A 26,638-nucleotide genomic window follows, 5' to 3' on the forward strand; every position below is an offset into this window, starting at 1 on the left:
TAAGCTTCCGTTCAACGCAGTTTCTATATTTATCCCACCGTGTCTGTGTAAAGTCTTATACAAGTTTTTTCTGAACGGACGTGAGATGCATATAACATTGTTTAGAAACCTTTTTGTGAACTTTAGAAGGTGTTTTTTGTCCATTTCCGTCCGTAACGTTACTCTGTGGATGTAATTTGTTGTCACAGGGATTAAAGCAAAAAAAAATCTCCTGACTGAACTTTTTTTCAGGCCAAGTCATATTCTTAGGGCCCTGTTTGGTCCACTTTAAGTGGACCATGGTCCCTTTAGATCGATAGTCCGTTTGGTTTGTACAGGTATGAACGCAAACAACCGAACCATGGTCCTCTTGAAAAGTTGGGACTCGGTTCGTTTCAAAGTGGACCATGGTTCGTTTGCTGTTGGTGTGAACGCGATCGAACTTTATATAGTATCTAATCTAGAGCAAATGAGTGACAGGTGCCTAGTGGCGGCGGTCGCGCGACCCAACTTGACAGCGCCAAGTGACAGCTTGCGCGCGACCCAACTCAAATTAATGACAGTCTCTCTCTGCCTCTCTCTCTCTCTGCCTCTCTCTCTCTCTGCCTCTCTCTCTGCCTCTCTCTCTCTCTCTCTGCCTCTCTCTCTCCGCGCGCGGACAGTCTCTCTCTCTCTGCCTCTCTCTCTCTCCCTCTCTCTCTCCCTCCCTCTGTCTCTCTAGACTGGCGCCGCGCGCAGACAGTCTCTCTCTTCCCCTCTCTGTCTCTCTAGACTGGCACCGCGCGCGGACAGTCTCTCTCTCTCTCTCTCTCTATCTCTATCTCTATATATCTCTACTCTCTAGTCGACTTGCGCCACGCTCGTAATGACAGTATCTCTCTGCTTTATCACAAGAGACGATGTCTGCAACTGTTATGTTTGTGAGTGCTAGTCCAATAGATGAACGACTTGGCGACAGCATGTCCTTTGTTTACAAATTAGATCCGCACCAAACAGGGTAGTGTGAACGCAGACCAAAATCAAACAATGTATCATTTTCACATTTGGTCCACCAGTTCCACGGATAGTCCGGACTATCCCCGGACTTTCAGGTGTGAACACACCCTTATTTTAACCTCCACTGTATTTTTTAATACACTTTGATCGCCAGGCTTAAATTCATATTTTACCATCCTTCGCCAGCCCTATTTAATATGGAGAAGTTCCCCTTCTTTGCAGGGCTATAACTTTTTAAATTGTATTGCTAAATTGACATTACTATGGCCCATTCAACGTCCTATATCTATTGTTCAGGGTGTAGCAACGTTATACTTTTTCATTCACATATTCATACTAAAATACGGTCTAAAGTATAAGTATGTTTTTATCGTTTTCTGCAGCTTTCTCCAGAACGTGATTTATAGCCCCAAATGCATTATATTGATAATGAAATACAGTTTGATAGGAATCTGCGCGAGATAAAAAATGTCAAATGGACGTGCTTCTAGAAGTTACTAAGTATGATCTGATGTTGACCGGATGGGGGGGGGGTCGTTTATAATTCCGTGGCCAATGTTATATGATTCATCTAGTGTGGGTGATATGATCATTAGAGCAGTTAGTATCGAACACGTTGAAAAATAACGCTGAATCTTACCGTAGCTTCCTCGGGCCGTTGGGCGATGAGCGTGGAACAGAAATTTTCCTATTATGGGATGTAGAAATATGCGATCCATTTCCAGGTTGTATAATAGTATATACGTCCAAATCATGTTGTTTATAGAGTTATTTGCAACCGATCGATGTCCAGTGTATCAAGATGGAGTCCCGCTAACGATAGCGAGTGCCCGGACAAAATATGGGCGAGCACCACTTCATCCGCATCACTTCCTGTTTTGGCGATCCGCCGATCGGCCACCAGATGGCGCTCTTGAACCGTTGGAGAGTTGAGAGGGGCTCAACAGTAGCGTTCAGGTGTGAACACACCCTTATTTTAACCTCCACTGTATTTTTTTTTAATAGCGTCAGCGTTTTAAGGGAGCCTACTTGTAGAGCCTACTGTCCTGACTGTGACTATAGACCCTACTGTTGTGGTTGTTGTGCCAGGCAGGGAGGCTGTGTGCTGGAGAGCGTGAATGCAAGTCTTGTGGCTAGCTTCTGATTGATGGCGAGCCTTTTCCCATTACTTTGAACCATGAACTAAACGGCTTGTTATCATACAAACAAGGGACTAAACACCTTTCGCAATTATGCCACAACAACAATGGACAGTCTCCTCCCCACCGTTTGTATATATTTTTTACCACCCACCCACCCCCTCCTAATGTACAGTCTCCTCCTCATCATATGTATATATTTACTGTTAGGATCTCTGGGTAACAGTACTGTATATTTGCATATCGTATGTGACAAATGTAACAGTACTATATACCTGTAAGTCATGAATGTCCCTATGTCATGTATGTTGTGTATGTCATAAATGTCACTATGAATTGAAAATGGGGGACCCTGATGATGTAAACAAGACAAACATCTTTCTCTGGTCTGCATCCCCTTAACAATTGTGTGTATTGCTACTGGATTTACCAGATCCAGAGTGAATGAATAAATGAAAACTTTATTTAATACACGAGACGCTCTTCTTGGGACCAAGTAAGGTTTCGTCAATAATCCAATGTACAGTTACCCCCCCCCCCCACCCGCCTACCCAACCACCTCCAATGTACAGTCCCCCCACCCCACCTACCCAACCTCCTCCGATGTACAGTTTCTTCGTCAAATGTATATACTCTCTTTTTTAGACTATTTTTGTATCACAAACAATACTGTATTTGTAAATCTGGTATGTCATAAATGTATAGATGTAGCAGTATTGTCTATCTGTATGTCATGTGTGTCATATGTTATGATGAATTGAAAATGGGGGACCCTGATGTAAACAAGACGAAAGTATTTCTCTGGTCTGCATCCCCTTAACAATTGTGTGTATTGAGCTGTACTGTATTGTACCCATTCTGCAATCTGTTAATAAAATGTTCAATCAATCAATCAATCAATATTGAACAGATTGCAGAATGGGTACAATACAGTACGGCTACGGAGTTAAGCTAATTAAAGGATACTCACAACCACAACAGGGGACTCACGTATTTGTACTGTGAAGTAACACGACAATGACAAATGTGTTGTTTCTGTTTTTCTTTTTGACATAGTTGCGGAACACGGACCACGTTAACAACTCACCACTACAGCCCCCAGTAGCCTAGCCAGTCTCTTGAAACGCCTCTATCTTCAAACTTCCATTCCTCTCGAAAGTTTCTTTTCTTGGGTGGTGCCGCTCATCCTTTTCGTCTGAGAACACCGCGGTGGGTTTTCTTTTTAGTGGCCGGCTTACTCCTTCCATTTAACCGACGCTATTAAGCTAACGTTAGCTAATCGGTATAGCAGCGTTACAGTGCAAGCAGGTGGTGGCTGTGACGTCGGTAAACAAGCAGAGTTAACGCGCGAGGCTGCAAAAAAGGCGACTTGTAAAACCAAAACACACTGCAGTTTTAATTATTTTACATGACTATTTTGTTACCCTGCCATGTGGCGGACAGACCTCTCAGACCTCGCAAATATCACTCGCCCAATAGTCTCCAGCTGCAACCGCGGAGCGAGCAGCGTAATCCTGTCTCTCGAGTCGCTGAGTGATGACTGCTTGGCGCGGCCGCGCCGCGATAGAAAAAAAATTCCCTTTTTCATGATATTTGTTGCCTCTGATTGGCTAAATTTTTTTTCAATCTGTATGCATCTACAAATCATATTATACCAGGTAGCCAATTCCGTCAGACTGCGAATCAAATGGACGGATCTCCCAATCAAATTGATGGAAATCTGTCTGGAGACGGAACGCTTTAATGCCTGCGTATCCTCGCAACAAAGAGAGCTGCTATTGGTCGAGCGCAAGATACGTGACCGAACTCGCACCAATTACGTAAAATAAAACTCAGTGGTGACCAAATATCCGTTCGCAAGGAAAGATCTAGTCCCGACTTTAAAATTATTATTGAGCAAAATGGGCAGGATTGTAAATGGAGAACTTTTTATTCCTAAATCTACACCAATATATCTTTCACCCATAGTGAAAATTGTGTAGTCTGCCGAGGTGGGAACGGGGTGAAATGATACAGCCTTCACCTTACGGCCTATTACTAGAACTAAATGATCGATCTAGCCAGTTGATGTTAAAGTCGCCCAAGATAACAGTTTTATTTGGACGATCTAAAGAGTTAATGGTTGATAAGATATAATTTGTAGATTCAGAGGGGGAATCAGGAGGTCTATAAATATTTCCAATGGTCAACTGTTTATTTTCATGAAAAGAGATTTTAATGAAAAGACACTCAACGTTTATAGGGTTCACCCTTGGCCTGAGAAGGTCAGCGGTCAGGTTGGATTTGACATATGTAGCCACTCCTCCGCCTCTATAACCCCCATCAGCTCTGTACAGAACATAGTTGTCAAGTCCAACCTCGTTGTCATAGATTCCACTATGCAACCATGTCTCAGTCACAGTAATTACACTGGGATTATTGTAAACAAGCCAAGTTCTCAGTAAATACATTTTGGGGTAAAAGCTCCTTATATTCAGGTGGATAACATTTAAATCGTATGCAAGGAGGGACAGTGGGTAAAGGGCAGGGAGCAGGAGAGCAACATACATTCAAGCACACACCCACACACACAACAAATAACATAAATACATGACAACACAAAACAAAATCCATGTCCCAGCTCCATAACCCAGGGCATGCCCATGAGAATTCACTATATACACTCAATGCTCTGTCTGTTTTCAAGAGAAAGAAAAGAAAATTATATCCTGAAATTGACAGGCGGCATCGAAGGCTTTAAATCTTTAATTCTGAATCTCTGCTATGAATTAATCATGATATCAACGTCACGCACGTAGGCGCTACAGGAAGTGACACGTTTGTTCTGCGACAGTCAGAATGTAAACAGCACGTAACGTTAGTAAAGCCATGTAGTAAGCTCAGTTAATGTTGAGCACGTGTTTCCAAATCATAAACATGAAATGATTAAAATACCAAACTATAATAACCCTGGTGTGTGTGTGTGTGTGTGTGTGTGTACCTTAGAGAGGTGGTGAGTTTCAGGGGCCTGACTCCAGGGGTGGCGAAGCGTAGAGAGTTTCTATAGGTGACTTGCTGTACAGCACGGTTAAAGCTCTCAATATCATCTCCCTCCAGCACCAGCACTGACTGGCTGGGATTCACATGGACCTGCAATTTCAAAGGTCAGGGGTCAAACTCTACGATCACGCTTTTGGTGAGCTTTATTCGTATTCATATCTTGAGAAAAATAGAAATGTTGAAGAACCTAGGATGTTCCCACCTTGAATGAACATCTGTGTAAGAGTCAAACTACAACACCCACAATCCCTCAGTACAACTGAAACTATTATAATGGAAGGACTGAATTCCCTCGGATTGAATTGGGTTCCGAAAAAAAACACGACTCGCTCACGACTCTCGGTTGAAAACCAACCGGAATCACCCTTTCATTTACGACAGTCCCTTCTTGTCTCTATCTTGCTACCGGCCTACGTTCTGCTCTTCTTCTCTGGGGTTACCTTCATGCCAGAGCCCAGAGTCTCCAGGTCTCCAAAGTCCAGGCCCTCCCTGCAGGCATACAGACACTCCACCACACTGTGCGGCTCCACGCTCCCTGGGCGCACCGTCACTCCCGACAACAGGCCGCGGTAACCGCCCACATATCTCCCTGGAAGGAACACACGCACAAGAGACACAATCACACGCTGTTCACACAAGCGACTACCCATTGTTGTAGTCCCTCACGGGCAAATCTCACCAACAGAGAACAAACAAACACTCCCCCAACAGCCAAGACATGACACGCACATGAAGCAAGGACAAGGCTAGCTCTATTGATGAGTTTTGTATGCATTGCATATTGCTCCATGACAAACCACCGTGAATTCTGAGGGTTAAGGCAACAAATTGATTGTGAGTTTGCATCGTGTTTTCGAAGGGATCTACAGAAAGCTCAAAGAGTCTTGACAAAGACTAGTGGGGGTGAAAACACAAGCCGTTGCTGAAATACAGTATAAAATTACCCTTTTCTCTCCAAAGTCTCCTTTCAAATCCTCTAGTCTGCAAATGTTCGGTGCTGCCACCACTGGTCAACCAGTGGTGGCAGCACTGAGCATTCATTGAACTGTCCCAGGAAGAAAAACACAGAAGAAGGCGTTACCTTCCTTACCGGATATGAACATCTCGGCTGGAGGATTTGAAAGGAGACTTCAGAGAGAAACTGTATTTCAGCAGCGGCTTGTGTTTTCATCCCACCAGCCTTTGTCAAGACTATGAGCTTTCCGTTGGTCCTTTCGAAAACGCAATACGAACTTGCAAAAATTTGTTAGGACGAGTTTTGACTCAACCCTCAGAATCTGTGGCGGTTTGTTGTAGAGCTTTGTATATATGTAATGCACACAAAGCTCGTCGATAGAGCTAGGACGAGGCAGGCACAAACAAAGTCACCTGTGTCTTTGCTCTCGGGGATGGTATTATTGAGGATCTCCTTCGGCTTCTCTTCTGGCTCTGCTGGGGAGGGAGAGAAGGAGGGAAGGAGAACAAGAGTGAGAAATAAAAGCGCGAAATAGTGGAAAACAAAGTACAAGAAAAGGGGCCAAAGACAGAGACGGACGATTGACAGGCGAGAAAAAGTGAGGAGTAGGCAGTGGGAGAGTGAGAAAATAAACACGTGGATATTCAAAAGGTGCACCATCTCCTCATTATCCGGGAGCAGCTGGCGCCGCACAGGCAGAAGCTCGCCTACAGTTCGTGGATGAGAGCCGGTACGAGTATATGTGTGTGCGCTCAAGTGTGTATTTTTCACGGCTAATTGGCAGACCGAGTGCCCCATTTTGGCGATTAGCACGGTGTAACTGGCAGGCTAAGCGTCTGGTCTCGTTGTTGCTCTGTTCCTGTGAATAATTGATAAGTCAGCAGTATTATTAGCCCCCTCGAAGATACACCCAACGTCGTCCCAAAATATAATTGAGTATGAGTATGCGACTGTCTTGCGTATGGGGCGAAATGACTTATATCGGTTGATGAGGCTTTAACTCTTCTCGTAGTGGTTAACACAGTCGCCTCACAGCTAGAAGGTCCAGGGTTCGATTCCCGCTTGGGGACCAGGTTTCCTCGTTGCCAGTTACCCAGGTGGGGTATCTCCTGGGCCTTTCTGTGTGGAGTTTGCATGTTCTCCCCGTGCTCGCAAGGGTTTCCCCTCCCGATAAGATAAACCCAATGGAAAAACATGCACAACAGATCGCTAACGCTGTCGCGTTCCCTGACGAAGACGGACAGGAGCACTTGGATTGGTCCCCGGGTGCGGCCCCACGCCACAGCCCCTATCTTCTCCCAACGTCCCTTGAGGGGGAAGGACGACGGGATGGGTCAAGCGCAGAGACTCAATTTCATAGGCGACCCAAAAAACGAATTGCATGTGTGTGTGCCGCCCATCGCATGTGTGTGTCACTGCATGATGAATAAAGACTTCTTCTTCAAAAAAGTGTTATGCTCCAGTGGCATGCCGCTATCTTTGGTGTGCTCACTACTCTGTTGTTTGATTTAGATGCCAGATCATCCCAGTGACACGGGAGAATGTGAAGGTGGGTGCAAATTTCATAACAGCCGCTCAGTGACTTTATTGGATTTTCTTTGTGTTTGTGTGTACGTGTGTGTAGGGGGGGTTGTCTTCCCCTGTTTGCTTTAAATTTAATTTCATTCTATCACTCAGTTGGAATGAAAAATGTGTAATGTGTTTTATAAGCGACATCTCCGGCATGTGAATGTGCAACACAGTCTCATCAGAAAACGTAAATACTGATTACTAAGTATTAATCGATCACAGGAAAAAAGGGATTTGATGTACGTTATGTTATAGCTATAAGTAATATATTTACATCTTGTATAAGTTGTATATTTACGTTTCGTATCGGCAAAGGTCCAAAACAGGCACAGCGACCGGGAGTCGAACCAATAATGATTGTGGTCGCAGCACTAGACGAAACCACCCACCCATCTTGATACAAACCTAGCAATACTATGATTATGGTTTCATATGGATATGAAGTTAGGGTTAAAGGAAAACTCCAACATTTTGGGAAATTAGCTTATTTAACATCTTCCCTGGAGTTAGACAAGAAGATACATACCTTTTTTGTCTCTGTGCGTGCATTAGGCTTAGGGAACAGTCGCTCCGTTAGCATAGCTTAGCTTCATCACTGGAAGTGAGGCGGGGCCGGAGCCTGACGTTCCCGTTGGTTACAGTGTATAGTTTGATTGATTGAAAAGTTTATTAACAGATTGCAGAATACACTCCAAATACAACTCCAAAACGTTCATGTAAACATGTTGTGACCTGTGTATTCACCACGTGGAGAAATAAAAAATATTTGAATTAGACAATTACGTTTTATAAGCAAATATACTCGGAACTATTTTTTGCCCAACCACTCCTCTGAGCGCAGCCAAGTTTCAAGTTTCAAGTTTCTTTAATATTTGTCATACAGAAGTACAGAATACTTTTATACAAAATGCTTCTTACTGTTACGCTCCAGAGACTGTGCAAGACAAGATAAGTATGAAATAAAATAACATAGTAAAATTAGAAGTAAAAAAAATGAGGTCACAGTGTTCAGTTTAGACATATGTACAATGTTCGATGCAGAATAGACGTAACTGAGTTACCATACAATATACAATACTGTGCAGTGTACTAATATACAATACTATATAGTGCAAGGCAGAAATGGGACGAGGTGCAATTTAGGTACAATTCACAGTAGGTGTACGAGTTGTAGTGCAAATCCTTTATCAATAAATATAAAGTGTAAAGTGTGTTTGTGTGATCTAAAGTGTGGAGAGTGGGTATTGCAGTGTGTTGTTTGTTTGAGTGAGTGTGTGCGTGTGGGTGTGTGTGCTGTGTGCATTTGATGGTTGTTGCATAGTGTTTATTGTTCGTTTAGCAGCCTGATGGCCTGGGGATAGAAGCTTCTTCTGAGTCTTTCTGTGCTCGCCTTAAGACTCCGGTATCGCTTGCCTGACCGCAGCAGTTCAAAGAGGCAGTTGTTCGGGTGGCTCGAGTCCTTAATAATTCTCTTAGCCTTCCCCTTGCACCGCTTGTTGTAAATGTTCTGGAGGGTGGGAAGCCCCCCTCCAATTGTGCGTTCGGCTGAACGTGTCACTCTTTGTAGTCTGCTACGGTCTTGTGCAGTGCTATTCCCAAACCAGGAGGTGATGTTGCCTGAGGAAGTAGAGGCGTTGTCGTGCCTTCTTCACAACACTGTCAATGTGTGTGGTCCATGTCAAGTCCTCGGATATGTGGGCTCCGAGGTACTTGAAACTGTTCACTCTCTCAACCGGTGCCCCGTCGATGCTGAGGGGGCTGTAGTCCTTGACCCCCGACCTCCTGAAGTCCACAATCATCTCTTTTGTTTTGCTGACGTTCAGGGAGAGGCAGTTCTCCTGACACCACTGTGACAGGTTCTCTACCTCTTCCAGGTAGGCCCTTTCGTCATTGGCAGAGATCAGGCCCACCAGTGATTTCAACGTGTCGTCGTGATTGTTGACATTCTCATTCATTCAAAGGATCCGAACCGATTTAAAATCCTCTTACCTTGACGAAAACGTTTATTTTGTACATTATCTAACGTTAACACGAACCTAAACTAACTTTAGGTTAGTTGTAACGTTAGTTTAGGTTCGTGTTAACGTTAGATAATGTACAAAATAAACGTTTTCCGCTGCTATAAACGTCGCACTTTTATTTTGACAACCCCAGAAAGGAAGTCATTATATATGCTTTACCATCCTGATCTGCGTTAGCTCCGGTTAGCTCAGAGCGTCCGGTATAACAATACCAGCCATTGGATTACTGTTTTCTAAATTGGGGAGGCTTTTAATCATCAAGGTAAGAGGATCTTAAGTCATGGTATCCATAAACTTCAATCGGTTCGGATCCTTTGAATGAATGAGAATGTCAACAATCACGACGACACGTTGAAATCACTGGCTGCGCTCAGAGAGGAGTGGTTAGGCAAACAATAGTTCAGAGTATATTTGCTTATAAAACGTAATTGTCTAATTCAATTATTTTTTATTTCTCCACGTGGTGAATACACAGGTCACAACATGTTTACATGAACGTTTTGGAGTTGTATTTGGAGTATATTCTGCAATCTGTTAATAAACGTTTCAATCAATCAATCAAACTATACACTGTAACGGGAACGTCAGGCTCCGGCCCCGCCTCACTTCCAGTGATGAAGCTAAGCTATGCTAACGGAGCGACTGTTCCCTAAGCCTAATGCACGCACAGAGACAAAAAAGGTATGTATCTTCTTGTCTAACTCCAGGGAAGATGTAAATAAGCTAATTTCCCAAAATGTTGGAGTTTTCCTTTAAGGTTAGGGTTAGGGTTTGACGGTTATGGCTAGTTTAAGGTAACAGTGTGGTTAAGGTTAGGGTTAAGGTTATCGGATCAGTGTGTCTTGGTAGTCTTGAGGTAAAGGAACTTGCCTCACATGCGGGCGCCCCCCGGTTTGTTCCCCAGCAGGAGAACTCAAACGTTTTCTGAAAACGTTCAACGTAAAACAAAAAAGTAATATATGTACTTATTGTATTGTACATCTTCGTAAATATGTCATTATATTACTTGGCTAGAACAACGTACAATATGTCCTGTGATCGATTAGTACTTTATTTACATATTTTAAGTGAGATCGGTCTGGATTGTTTCAGCTCCTTACCCCAACAAGCACCGATGACCATCCTATGGCGGGCGGCAGGGTTGGGGATGGCACCGTTATCATGGATGAGGGCAGGGTCAAAGGTCACCCCGTCAACGTACAGGGTCACGGAGGGGAACTGGACACTGAGGGACAGGTGATGCCATTCGCTGTCACACACCTGTGTGGGGACAGAGATGAGTTGGGTACAACGTAGGTCAGACATCTGAACATACAAGATCAAGTTCAACATCTATTTCTCTGGGAGGGTCTGGGTTCAGAATGGGATTAGTTTGGGGTTGTGGACTGATTTAGGTAAGTGGTAAAGACATGAACCATAAAGAAATGTATTGGTTGGACCATACTTTCATAAAACATTGTGTACTACTCTGAAGAGTATGTGCATTTCCATTTGAGGGGTGAATTTGTGGAATGGTATAGATTTGATTTGAGGGGTACTGGGATGAGGAATGTGGCTTGATTCTCTCAGGACTGAGTCGCTCATCGTTGTTGATGACGATGTTGTTGTTTTCTATGTGATTGTTGGGACATGCTGGATGGGCACCTGGATAATAATAATAATAATGGCGTGGATTTATATAGCGCTCTTCATGACACCCAGAGCGCTTCACAGAGTCCATTATTCGTTCATACACAGTCATACCGGTGAGGCAGACTCACGGAAGCGTGGCGAATAATCACCGCCTACGGCCTCTCCGACCACCACCAACATTCATTCACATGCATACACATTCATACGAGGCAAGTAGGTTAAGTGTCTTGCCCAAGGACACAACGGCAATGGGATGGACATGGGCTTGAGCGGGATTCGAACCACCAACCCTTCGATCATTTGATGGGCAAACTATGGTAAATATTTAAGTTGTATATAACTTGAAGGTTATGTGTCATTTAGGTTATGTGTCATTTAGTTTGACATTTATTGAGAGTACATGAGTAAATTAAGTTGAATATGTGATGTCATTAGGGACATTGAATCCTTGTGTTAAGTACAGTTAAATTAAATGATACAGTAGCAGTCCCTATAAGATAAGGTACACTCAACTAACCGTACTGTCTATCTGTATGTCATATATGTCCTGATGAATTGAAAATGGGGGACCCTGATGTAAACAAGACGAAAGTCTTTCTCTGGTCTGCATCTCCTTAACAATTGTGTGTATTGAGCTGTACTGTATTGTACCCATTCTGCAATCTGTTAATAAAGTTTTCAATCAATCAATCAATCAATCAAAACCGCCTCGGCCAGTCCTTCATACCAGCGGCCATCAGGCTCCACAACAGTGGGCAGGGACTGCTGCCAGACATCCAACTACAACTACTAGGAACCTAAAAAGGACAATAACACTACCTTATGCATACTGCACCTTATGTGATACTGTGATACTGTGAATACTGTATATTTCAGTAATAGTTAGTTAATTATATTGACTTGTTATATTGTTTACACTGCTTGTTTTTACTACCTGTACCTCCCCTCCCTCTCCCCATGCTGCTATGATGCCTGCATTTCCCCAAGGGGGTCAATAAAGGAATATCTTATTGCTTTTTTATGTGTGTGAACTGTGAAATGATCAGGATAAATCAGCATTGTTTTTTGGTGAAGTGGCCCTTTAAGTTATAAGAAAGGGGACCCTATAAGTGTATACTTCTTCCTACTCGTACGTAATATTCATTTATTTTGTTTATGGAGAATTTGCTTTATATGTTTACTGTTCATTTAATTGGTTATTCTTTTTTTCTGTGTTTGTTTTCTTACATAATTATTATTTGTTACATTCGTTATTAAAGAAAAAATACTTAGTAGTAGTTCATTCACATAATTCACTAATAGTGATGACACATCATCTAATAGTGACGACACAGGAACCTTGAGACAATCTCTTCAAAATCTTGCTAATCCTCTCTGTTTTATCGACCAAAACTTCACCAGAGGTTTTTAGGTGTTTATTTTAAATAGATCACGTTGAATCTGTGAAATCTAGATTAAAACCAGACTCAGCTTTAACCAAACCAAGCCCAGCAGTGGTCCTGCTCCCACCAGGCCAGACCCAGGCTGCAGCAGTGGTTCTACATCCACCAGGCCAGGCCCATGCTTCAGTAGAGGCCCTACTTCCAGCTCCAGAAGCTCAGCTACCACCAGCTACTTCCAGCTCCAGCAGCCCAGCTACCACCAGCTCCAGCAGCCAGCTAACACCAGCTCCAGCAGCTCAGCTACCACCAGCTCCAGCAGCTCAGCTACCACCAGGCCCCAGCAGCTCAGCTACCACCAGCTCCAGCAGCCCAGCAGCTCAGCTACCACCAGCTCCAGCAGCCCAGCTACCACCAGCTCCAGCAGCTCAGCTACCACCAGGCCCCAGCAGCTCAGCTACCACCAGGCTCCAGCAGCTCAGCTACCACCAGCTCCAGCAGCTCAGCTAACACCAGCTCCAGCAGCTCAGCTACCACCAGGCTCCAGCAGCTCAGCTACCACCAGCTCCAGCAGCTCAGCTACCACCAGCTCCAGCAGCTCCAGCAGCTCAGCTACCACCAGCTCCAGCAGCTTAGCTACCACCAGGCTCCAGCAGCTCAGCTACCACCAGCTCCAGCAGCTCAGCTACCACCAGCTCCAGCAGCTCAGCTACCACCAGCTCCAGCAGCTCAGCTACCACCAGCTCCAGCAGCCCAGCTACCACCAGCTCCAGCAGCTCAGCTACCACCAGCTCCAGCAGCTCAGCTACCACCAGCTCCAGCAGCCCAGCTACCACCAGCTCCAGCAGCTCAGCTACCACCAGCTCCAGCAGCCCAGCTACCACCAGCTCCAGCAGCTTAGCTACCACCAGCTCCAGCAGCCCAGCTACCACCAGCTCCAGCAGCCCAGCTACCACCAGCTCCAGCAGCTCAGCTACCACCAGCTCCAGCAGCCCAGCTACCACCAGCTCCAGCAGCCCAGCTACCACCAGCTCCAGCAGCCCAGCTACCACCAGCTCCAGCAGCTCAGCTACCACCAGCTACCACCAGCTCCAGCAGCTCAGCTACCACCAGGCCCCAGCAGCTCAGCTACCACCAGGCCCCAGCAGCCCAGCTACCACCAGCTCAGCTACCACCAGCTCCAGCAGCTCAGCTACCACCAGCTCCAGCAGCTCAGCTACCACCAGGCTCCAGCAGCTCAGCTACCACCAGCTCCAGCAGCCCAGCTACCACCAGCTCCAGCAGCTCAGCTACCACCAGCAGCTCAGCTACCACCAGGCTCCAGCAGCTCAGCTACCACCAGCTCCAGCAGCTCAGCTACCACCAGCTCCAGCAGCTCAGCTACCACCAGCTCCAGCAGTCAGCTACCACCAGCTCCAGCAGCTCAGCTACCACCAGCTCCAGCAGCCCAGCTACCACCAGCTCCAGCAGCTCAGCTACCACCAGGCTCCAGCAGCCCAGCTACCACCGGTATTTCATATCAAGTTGTTCTCTATAGCCTTCTTAACACTAAACCACAATGCCACCAAAGAAAGATAAAAATGAGCCTAAATCAGACGAGGACTATGCCTCACTTGCACAAGTAAATTAATTACTGCAACAGCAAAAAGAGATGTTCACTGCTCTCTTACAAACACAACAGGACAATTTCAAAAGCTTTGTAAAAATCATCATGGACTCTACAAACTCAAGACTGGATGCAATTACACGGGAGGTCCAGGAAATTAAAACAAGCATCCAGTACACACAGAAGGAGGTTGACGACATCAATGCAATCTGACATCTGGAAAACCTGTGAAAGCCTGCTAACAGTCACAGATAAAATAGAGTATTTAGAAGGTCAATACAGAAGAAACAACCTGGTCATTGATGGCATAGCTGAGTTGCCTGGAGAAACCTGGGGAGACACTGAAGAGAAGGTGAGGAGCGTCATGGTGGACAAGCTCAAGCTACAGAGGGACATTGAGATGGAGAGGGTGCACCGAACAGGGAAACCTGGGGAGGGACGCGAGCGACCAAGACCCATTGTGGTGACATTTTCAAAATACAAGGACAGATCAGCGGTTCTTCAGAGAGCCAAAGAACTCAAAGGGACAAAGAACTGTTGCCCAAGATGAGAGCTGCTTGTGAGAGAGGAGAGATGGCCTTTCTGAGGTATGACAGACTGATAATCCGACCCCGAAGTAGCACCCCAAAGCAGCCGAGGGACAGTTGAAAGGTTGTTGCCCTTGCCACACATACCAACATTATGAATATAGTATACAATGCTAATTAATACTAACCTACCCAAAAAGGGGTTAAAGATGGCACATATAAATATATGTAGCATAAGAAACAAGCTAGCTGAGATATCAGAGATTTTACTATCAGACAATTTCCATATTTTAGCTATATCAGAAACACACCTTGATTCTACATTTGAGGATGGGGCATTGCAAATTGATGGATACAACATTTTTAGAAAGGACAGGAATGCATTTGGGGGAGGGGTTGCTTTTTATATTCAGAATCTTATTCCAGTGAAGATTAGGGAAGATTTAATGAATAATGAAATTGAAACATTATGGCTGCAAGTACACTTGCCTCATTTGAAGCCTATGTTGATTGGTTGCTGTTATAGACCACCTAGTGCAAATAATGTGTATCTAGAACAAATATGTGACATGTTGGACCAAGTGTGTGATTTGAGTAATGAGATTTATTTTATGGGTGACCTTAACATCGATTGGTTTTCATTGAAATGCCCATTGAGAAAACGACTTCTAACTGTAGCAAATGCATGTGGTCTATCACAGGTAATTAACAAACCAACTAGGATATGTTTGAAAAAGGATGGTAACCAGGTCTCCACCTGCATTGATCACATTTTTACTAACAATGCGGAGCTATGTTCCAAGGCGGTATCTGTAACTGTTGGTTGTAGCGACCATAACTTAATTGCTATTGTAAGGAAGACTAAAATGCCAAAACTGGGACCTAAAATTATTTACAAAAGATCGTATAAAATGTTTAATCAAGACAGCTTTGTGAAGGATGTTGAAAATCTATGTTGGTCAAAGGTGTTGAGGGAAAAAGATCCTGAAAAATCTCTATGGGAATTTGATACCATTTTTATGCCACTTGTTGACAAACATGCACCATTGAGAAAGTTTACCGTCAGAAGCGTCAGAACACCATGGTTGGATGATGAACTAAAATAATATATGATAGAACGTAATCGAGCTAAATTAATAGCAAATACATCAGGTTAAAAATCAGACTGGGAGGTATATTGTAAATTAAGAAATGTTGTTACAAAATGTAATAAAAAGAAGAAATTGTATTATGAAAATAGGTTTAATTATATAAAAAATGACAGTAAATTATTATGGAATACTCTAAATGAAATAATGGGCAGGAATAAGAAACCTACCCCATCCTTTCTAGAAACAGAAGGAAAATTCCTCACCAAACCAGTTGAGATTGCTAATCATATTAACAATTATTTTATTGGAAAAGTAGATCATTTAAGGAATAATATGCAAACAATAGATAATGAAAACTCTTATTTATTAATAAAGAATAAAATAATGAAAGATAAAAATTGTCAATTTAATTTTGATAGTGTGACTATAAGTAATGTAGAACATATGTTAAGTACCACTAAAAACAAACCACCAGGTGTTGACGGTCTTGACGGGAAACTTCTGAAATTGGTCCCTGATTTAATTGCCCCTGCTATCTGTCATATTATAAATCAATCCTTTAGTGAATGTTTGTATCCGCAACAGTGGAAAACTGCCAAAGTAATACCACTGCCAACATTTTTTAAATTGCCATTCTCAGGATCTAATAGTCGTCCCATAAGTTTACTGCCAGTTTTAAGTAAACTGATGGAAAGAATAGTAAGTGAACAGATTAAAAGCTACTTTTCTTTTAACACATTGACCACAGATTTTCAACATGCATATCGTGAAGGACATTCAACAGCGACTGCATTAACCCAAATGACGGATGATTGGCTGAAAGAGATCGATAAAAAGAAAATGGTTGGAGCTGTCTTGCTTGATTTTACTGCAGCATTCGACATCATAGATCACAAATTCTTACTTAAAAAACTTGAATGTTACGGTTTCTCCTCATCTGCACTATCTTGGATGCAAACTTATTTAGCAAACCGGAAACAAATCGTTTTTTTTAATGGGAGTTACTCAGAAGTTAAAACGGTAAGGTGTGGAGTACCCCAAGGAAGTTGCCTTGGGCCTTTGCTCTACACCATATTTACAAATGACATGCCTCTTGTCCTAAATAAGTCCTATATTTCTATGTATGCGGATGATTCAACGATTTACACATCAGCCTCAACAGCCAATGAATTAAATACGGTCCTAAAGGCAGAGTTGCAATCAGTGATGGAATGGATAAAGAATAACAAACTAGTTCTAAACATATCAAAGACAAGTAGCATCATTTTCGGTTCAAACCATACTCTAAGAACGAACCCAGTCTTGAAACTTTTGATAAGTGATGTGGTAATTAATCAAGTCCAGGAGACTAAACTCCTAGGGGTAACATTAGACAGTAAATTGTCATGGTCACACCATATAAACAATATAGTAGTGAAAATGGGAAGAGGGATTTCTGTTGTTAAAAGATGTGCTCATTTGTTACCACTAAATTCTATCAAACAGGTAATTCAAGCTCTGGTTTTGTCAAATCTTGACTATTGTCCTGCAGTATGGTCGAATGTAATGACGAATAAACTGAAAAAATTACAAATGGTACAAAACAAAGCAGCACGTATAGTGCTTCGCTGTGAGTACAGAACTAATGTTGCAGCGATGCACAGTTGTTTAACTTGGTTACTTGTCAAACATAAATTACTCTGCTCACTCCTTGTATTCACTAGGAATATTCTTGTTACAAAGATCCCCTCAATTTTATATAACAATTTATCAATAAGTCTTGACAGACACAACCATTCCACCAGACATGCTTCTGCACGAGGTTTTACACTTCCAAAAGTGAGGTAGAATGCAATGAAGCGAACTGTCATGTTCCGTGGTATGCAGGAATGGAACTCTCTTCCCAGACATGTTAAGCAGGAGAATAGTAAATGTCGTTTCAAAATCGTGGTAAAACAACATTTTCAACCAAAGAAATTGACATTCCCTAATAGATAGTGTGTACGTAAATGAAATTGTATGTGTCTGATAAAGAGATAGGTATATATGGATGAAAAGGCATGTGTCTGATAGGGATATATTATTAAAATATTGTATAATTGGCTGATATGAACATAGATAATGTATGTAAAAGCTAAATAGTATATTATGCTGTATTGTATTATGAATTAATTATGAGTAGGTATTATTGTATTGTATTATGAATTCATTCATAAGGAGTAAATATTTTTATATTGTATTATGAATTTGATTAGGGGTTTTATTGTTGTGTTAATTGTCTGTATGCCATGTAAATGTTGTGAGTGTATAAGGGTTTTTATTGTTTTAATTGTCTGTATGACATGTAAATGTTATGATTGTATAAGGGTTTTTATTGTTGTTTTAATTGTCTGTATGACATGTAAATGTTGTGAGTGTATAAGTCTGTAACTGTATTTTATGTGTTATGGACCCCAGGAAGAATAGCCCCAGTACTGCTGTGGCTAATGGAGATCCAAATAAACTTAAACTTAAACATCTAATAGTGACGACACATCATCTAATATCATCTAATAGTGACGACACATCATCTAATAGACACATCATCTAATAGTGACGACACATCATCTAATAGTGATGACACATCATCTAATAGTGACGACACATCATCTAATAGTGATGACACATCATCTAATAGTGACACTTCATCTAATAGTGACGACACATCATCTAATAGTGATGACACATCATCTAATAGTGACGACACATCATCTAATAGTGACGACACATCATCTAATAGTGACGACACATCATCTAATAGTGATGACACATCATCTAATAGTGACGACACATCATCTAATAGTGATGACACATCATCTAATAGTGACGACACATCATCTAATAGTGATGACACATCATCTAATAGTGACGACACATCATCTAATAGTGATGACACATCATCTAATAGTGACACATCATCTAATAGTGACGACACATCATCTAATAGTGACGACACATCATCTAATAGTGACGACACATCATCTAATAGTGACGACACATCATCTAATAGTGATGACACATCATCTAATAGTGACGACACATCATCTAATAGTGACACATCATCTAATAGTGACGACACATCATCTAATAGTGACGACACATCATCTAATAGTGACGACACATCATCTAATAGTGACGAGACATCATCTAATAGTGACGACACATCATCTAATAGTGACACATCATCTAATAGTGACGACACATCATCTAATAGTGACACATCATCTAATAGTGATGACACATCATCTAATAGTGACACATCATCTAATAGTGACGACACATCATCTAATAGTGATGACACATCATCTAATAGTGACACATCATCTAATAGTGACGACACATCATCTAATAGTGATGACACATCATCTAATAGTGACACATCATCTAATAGTGACGACACATCATCTAATAGTGATGACACATCATCTAATAGTGATGACACATCATCTAATAGTGACACATCATCTAATAGTGATGACACATCATCTAATAGTGACGACACATCATCTAATAGTGACGACACATCATCTAATAGTGACGACACATCATCTAATAGTGACGACACATCATCTAATAGTGATGACACATCATCTAATAGTGACACATCATCTAATAGTGACACATCATCTAATAGTGACGAGACATCATCTAATAGTGATGACACATCATCTAATAGTGATGACACATCATCTAATAGTGATGACACATCATCTAATAGTGACGACACATCATCTAATAGTGACGACACATCATCTAATAGTGACGACACATCATCTAATAGTGATGACACATCATCTAATAGTGACACATCATCTAATAGTGACACATCATCTAATAGTGACGACACATCATCTAATAGTGACACATCATCTAATAGTGACGACACATCATCTAATAGTGATGACACATCATCTAATAGTGACGACACATCATCTAATAGTGACGACACATCATCTAATAGTGATGACACATCATCTATAGTGATGACACATCATCTAATAGTGATGACACATCATCTAATAGTGATGACACATCATCTAATAGTGACGACACATCATCTAATAGTGATGACACATCATCTAATTGTGACGACACATCATCTAATAGTGACGACACATCATCTAATAGTGACGACACATCATCTAATAGTGACACATCATCTAATAGTGACACATCATCTAATAGTGATGACACATCATCTAATAGTGATGACACATCATCTAATAGTGACACATCATCTAATAGTGATGACACATCATCTAATAATGACACATCATCTAATAGTGATGACACATCATCTAATAGTGACGACACATCATCTAATAGTGATGACACATCATCTAATAGTGATGACACATCATCTAATAGTGACGACACATCATCTAATAGTGATGACACATCATCTAATAGTGATGACACATCATCTAATAGTGACACATCATCTAATAGTGATGACACATCATCTAATAGTGACACATCATCTAATAGTGACGACACATCATCTAATAGTGACGACACATCATCTAATAGTGACGACACATCATCTAATAGTGATGACACATCATCTAATAGTGACGACACATCATCTAATAGTGACGACACATCATCTAATAGTGACCACACATCATCTAATAGTGACACATCATCTAATAGTGATGACACATCATCTAATAGTGACACATCATCTAATAGTGACGACACATCATCTAATAGTGACGACACATCATCTAATAGTGACGACACATCATCTAATAGTGACACATCATCTAATAGTGATGACACATCATCTAATAGTGACCACACATCATCTAATAGTGACGACACATCATCTAATAGTGACGACACATCATCTAATAGTGACGACACATCATCTAATAGTGACACATCATCTAATAGTGATGACACATCATCTAATAGTGACCACACATCATCTAATAGTGACCACACATCATCTAATAGTGACGACACATCATCTAATAGTGACACATCATCTAATAGTGACAACACATCATCTAATAGTGACGACACATCATCTAATAGTGATGACACATCATCTAATAGTGACGACACATCATCTAATAGTGATGACACATCATCTAATAGTGACACATCATCTAATAGTGACGACACATCATCTAATAGTGACGACACATCATCTAATAGTGATGACACATCATCTAATAGTGACCACACATCATCTAATAGTGACGACACATCATCTAATAGTGACGACACATCATCTAATAGTGACACATCATCTAATAGTGACGACACATCATCTAATAGTGACGACACATCATCTAATAGTGACGACACATCATCTAATAGTGATGACACATCATCTAATAGTGACGACACATCATCTAATAGTGACGACACATCATCTAATAGTGACACATCATCTAATAGTGACGACACATCATCTAATAGTGACGACACATCATCTAATAGTGACACATCATCTAATAGTGACGACACATCATCTAATAGTGACACATCATCTAATAGTGACGACACATCATCTAATAGTGACGACACATCATCTAATAGTGATGACACATCATCTAATAGTGACGACACATCATCTAATAGTGACGACACATCATCTAATAGTGATGACACATCATCTAATAGTGACGACACATCATCTAATAGTGACACAGTTGTAGCCTCCCCAGCCCTCCTCCAAAAGATCGACCACCTTGTTCTCTCCGTGGATGGCTACTCCATCTGCCCCTCCACAGAGGTAAGGAACCTGGGCGTCATACTGGACTCCACCCTCTCATTTCACCCTCACGTCAAGTCTGTCACCAGATCCGCCTTCTTCCACCTCAGAACCATCTCCCGCCTCCGCCCCTCACTCTCCGACACCTCAGCGGAAACACTCATTCACGCCTTCATCACTTCCCGCCTCGACTACTGTAACGGAGTCCTTCTTGGTGCCTCCAAGAATGTTCTGGATCGTTTACAGTACGTCCAAAACTCTGCTGCGAGGGTCCTCACGTGCACCAAACCCTGGCAGCACATCACCCCCACCCTGCAAAAACTCCACTGGCTCCCCATCAACTATCGAATCCCCTACAAGATCCTCCTCCTCACCTACAAATCCCTGCACGGGTTGGTCCCTTCCTACCTGACCAACCTACTCCACCCCTACACTCCAGCACGAGGCCTCCGATCCTCCAACTCCGACCTCCTCACCATCCCCCGCACCAGGCGTTCCACACTGGGAGACCGAGCTTTCGCTGCAGCAGCCCCCAGACTGTGGAACTCCCTCTCCCCCCTCATCCGAGGCTCTGACACCATCAACCTCTTCAAAACCAAGCTAAAAACCCACCTGTTCACACTTGCCTTCACGCAACACGGCCCCGCTCCCAAGTAGCCCACCCCTGACTCTTTTTAAGCCACAGATTCCGTTGTTTTGTTTTGTTGTTTGTTTGTTTGTTAATCTTAACCACTTCATCCAATTGGACAGAACTTGCCTCCTTTTTTTATTTATTTTTATCTCTTATCTTATTTGTTTTTTCTTGTTGTTACTATACACAGATCTTTTATGTATTTTATTATATATATTTTTTCAATTTTATTACTTACTTTTATTTTTTTCCATCCTTTCCTTGTACAGTATCCTTGAGTCTGAGAAAGGCGCTTCTCTCTTAAAATTCAATCTATTATTATTATTATTATTATTATTATTATTATTATTATCTAATAGTGACGACACATCATCTAATAGTGACGACACATCATCTAATAGTGACACATCATCTAATAGTGACACACATCATCTAATAGTGACGACACATCATCTAATAGTGATGACACATCATCTAATAGTGACACATCATCTAATAGTGACACATGATCTAATAGTGACGACACATCATCTAATAGTGACGACACATCATCTAATAGTGACGACACATCATCTAATAGTGACGACACATCATCTAATAGTGACGACACATCATCTAATAGTGACGACACATCATCTAATAGTGACTACATCTAATAGTGACGACACATCATCTAATAGTGACGACACATCATCTAATAGTGACGACACATCATCTAATAGTGACGACACATCATCTAATAGTGACGACACATCATCTAATAGTGATGACACATCATCTAATAGTGACGACACATCATCTAATAGTGACGACACATCATCTAATAGTGATGACACATCATCTAATAGTGACGACACATCATCTAATAGTGATGACACATCATCTAATAGTGACACATCATCTAATAGTGACACATCATCTAATAGTGACGACACATCATCTAATAGTGACGACACATCATCTAATAGTGATGACACATCATCTAATAGTGACGACACATCATCTAATAGTGACGACACATCATCTAATAGTGATGACACATCATCTAATAGTGACGACACATCATCTAATAGTGATGACACATCATCTTAATAGTGACGACACATCATCTAATAGTGACGACACATCATCTAATAGTGACGACACATCATCTAATAGTGACACATCATCTAATAGTGACGACACATCATCTAATAGTGACCACACATCATCTAATAGTGACACATCATCTAATAGTGACGACACATCATCTAATAGTGACACATCATCTAATAGTGACACATCATCTAATAGTGACGACACATCATCTAATAGTGACGACACATCATCTAATAGTGATGACACATCATCTAATAGTGATGACACATCATCTAATAGTGATGACACATCATCTAATAGTGACACATCATCTAATAGTGACGACACATCATCTAATAGTGACGACACATCATCTAATAGTGACGACACATCATCTAATAGTGATGACACATCATCTAATAGTGACGACACATCATCTAATAGTGACGACACATCATCTAATAGTGACGACACATCATCTAATAGTGATGACACATCATCTAATAGTGACGACACATCATCTAATAGTGACGACACATCATCTAATAGTGACACATCATCTAATAGTGATGACACATCATCTAATAGTGACGACACATCATCTAATAGTGACGACACATCATCTAATAGTGACGACACATCATCTAATAGTGACGACACATCATCTAATAGTGATGACACATCATCTAATAGTGACGACACATCATCTAATAGTGATGACACATCATCTAATAGTGACGACACATCATCTAATAGTGACGACACATCATCTAATAGTGACACATCATCTAATAGTGACACATCATCTAATAGTGACACATCATCTAATAGTGACGACACATCATCTAATAGTGACGACACATCATCTAATAGTGATGACACATCATCTAATAGTGACACATCATCTAATAGTGACGACACATCATCTAATAGTGACACATCATCTAATAGTGACGACACATCATCTAATAGTGATGACACATCATCTAATAGTGACGACACATCATCTAATAGTGACACATCATCTAATAGTGACACATCATCTAATAGTGACGACACATCATCTAATAGTGACGACACATCATCTAATAGTGACACATCATCTAATAGTGATGACACATCATCTAATAGTGATGACACATCATCTAATAGTGATGACACATCATCTAATAGTGATGACACATCATCTAATAGTGACGACACATCATCTAATAGTGACGACACATCATCTAATAGTGACACATCATCTAATAGTGACGACACATCATCTAATAGTGACACATCATCTAATAGTGACGACACATCATCTAATAGTGACGACACATCATCTAATAGTGACACATCATCTAATAGTGACGACACATCATCTAATAGTGATGACACATCATCTAATAGTGACACATCATCTAATAGTGACGACACATCATCTAATAGTGACACATCATCTAATAGTGACACATCATCTAATAGTGATGACACATCATCTAATAGTGACGACACATCATCTAATAGTGACGACACATCATCTAATAGTGACGACACATCATCTAATAGTGACGACACATCATCTAATAGTGACGACACATCATCTAATAGTGACACATCATCTAATAGTGACGACACATCATCTAATAGTGATGACACATCATCTAATAGTGACACATCATCTAATAGTGACACATCATCTAATAGTGACGACACATCATCTAATAGTGATGACACATCATCTAATAGTGACACATCTAATAGTGACACATCATCTAATAGTGACACATCATCTAATAGTGACGACACATCATCTAATAGTGATGACACATCATCTAATAGTGACGACACATCATCTAATAGTGATGACACATCATCTAATAGTGACGACACATCATCTAATAGTGACGACACATCATCTAATAGTGACGACACATCATCTAATAGTGACGACACATCATCTAATAGTGATGACACATCTAATAGTGACACATCATCTAATAGTGACGACACATCATCTAATAGTGACACATCATCTAATAGTGATGACACATCATCTAATAGTGACACATCATCTAATAGTGACGACACATCATCTAATAGTGATGACACATCATCTAATAGTGACGACACATCATCTAATAGTGATGACACATCATCTAATAGTGACACATCATCTAATAGTGACGACACATCATCTAATAGTGATGACACATCATCTAATAGTGATGACACATCATCTAATAGTGACACATCATCTAATAGTGATGACACATCATCTAATAGTGACACATCATCTAATAGTGACGACACATCATCTAATAGTGACGACACATCATCTAATAGTGATGACACATCATCTAATAGTGATGACACATCATCTAATAGTGACGACACATCATCTAATAGTGATGACACATCATCTAATAGTGATGACACATCATCTAATAGTGACACATCATCTAATAGTGACGACACATCATCTAATAGTGACGACACATCATCTAATAGTGATGACACATCATCTAATAGTGATGACACATCATCTAATAGTGACGACACATCATCTAATAGTGACGACACATCATCTAATAGTGATGACACATCATCTAATAGTGATGACACATCATCTAATAGTGACGACACATCATCTAATAGTGACGACACATCATCTAATAGTGACGACACATCATCTAATAGTGACGACACATCATCTAATAGTGACGACACATCATCTAATAGTGACACATCATCTAATAGTGATGACACATCATCTAATAGTGATGACACATCATCTAATAGTGATGACACATCATCTAATAGTGACGACACATCATCTAATAGTGACACATCATCTAATAGTGATGACACATCATCTAATAGTGATGACACATCATCTAATAGTGACGACACATCATCTAATAGTGATGACACATCATCTAATAGTGACACACATCATCTAATAGTGACGACACATCATCTAATAGTGATGACACATCATCTAATAGTGATGACACATCATCTAATAGTGACACATCATCTAATAGTGACGACACATCATCTAATAGTGATGACACATCATCTAATAGTGATGACACATCATCTAATAGTGACGACACATCATCTAATAGTGACGACACATCATCTAATAGTGACACATCATCTAATAGTGATGACACATCATCTAATAGTGACAACACATCATCTAATAGTGACGACACATCATCTAATAGTGACAACACATCATCTAATAGTGACACATCATCTCT

At 41.2% G+C, this 26,638-nt stretch overlaps 1 protein-coding gene across 1 annotated transcript in view; it reads right to left on the minus strand.

The window, feature by feature from the left end:
* The window catches only part of clstn3 (calsyntenin 3), a gene marked incomplete at both ends in the record, with an annotated part of 93,620 nt that overhangs the window by 40,260 nt on the left and 26,722 nt on the right, over window positions 1-26,638 (minus strand). Inside the window, 4 exons of the mRNA XM_084336781.1 lie at window positions 5,095-5,243; window positions 5,594-5,742; window positions 6,522-6,584; window positions 10,799-10,958. Coding sequence (XP_084192907.1) covers window positions 5,095-5,243; window positions 5,594-5,742; window positions 6,522-6,584; window positions 10,799-10,958 — 521 coding nt within the window. The remainder of the gene's footprint in view (window positions 1-5,094; window positions 5,244-5,593; window positions 5,743-6,521; window positions 6,585-10,798; window positions 10,959-26,638) is intronic.

Source organism: Notolepis coatsorum (assembly GCF_963971535.1).
Source record: "Notolepis coatsorum genome assembly, chromosome: 19".
In the NCBI taxonomy this organism is placed as follows: Eukaryota; Metazoa; Chordata; class Actinopteri; order Aulopiformes; family Paralepididae; genus Notolepis; species Notolepis coatsorum.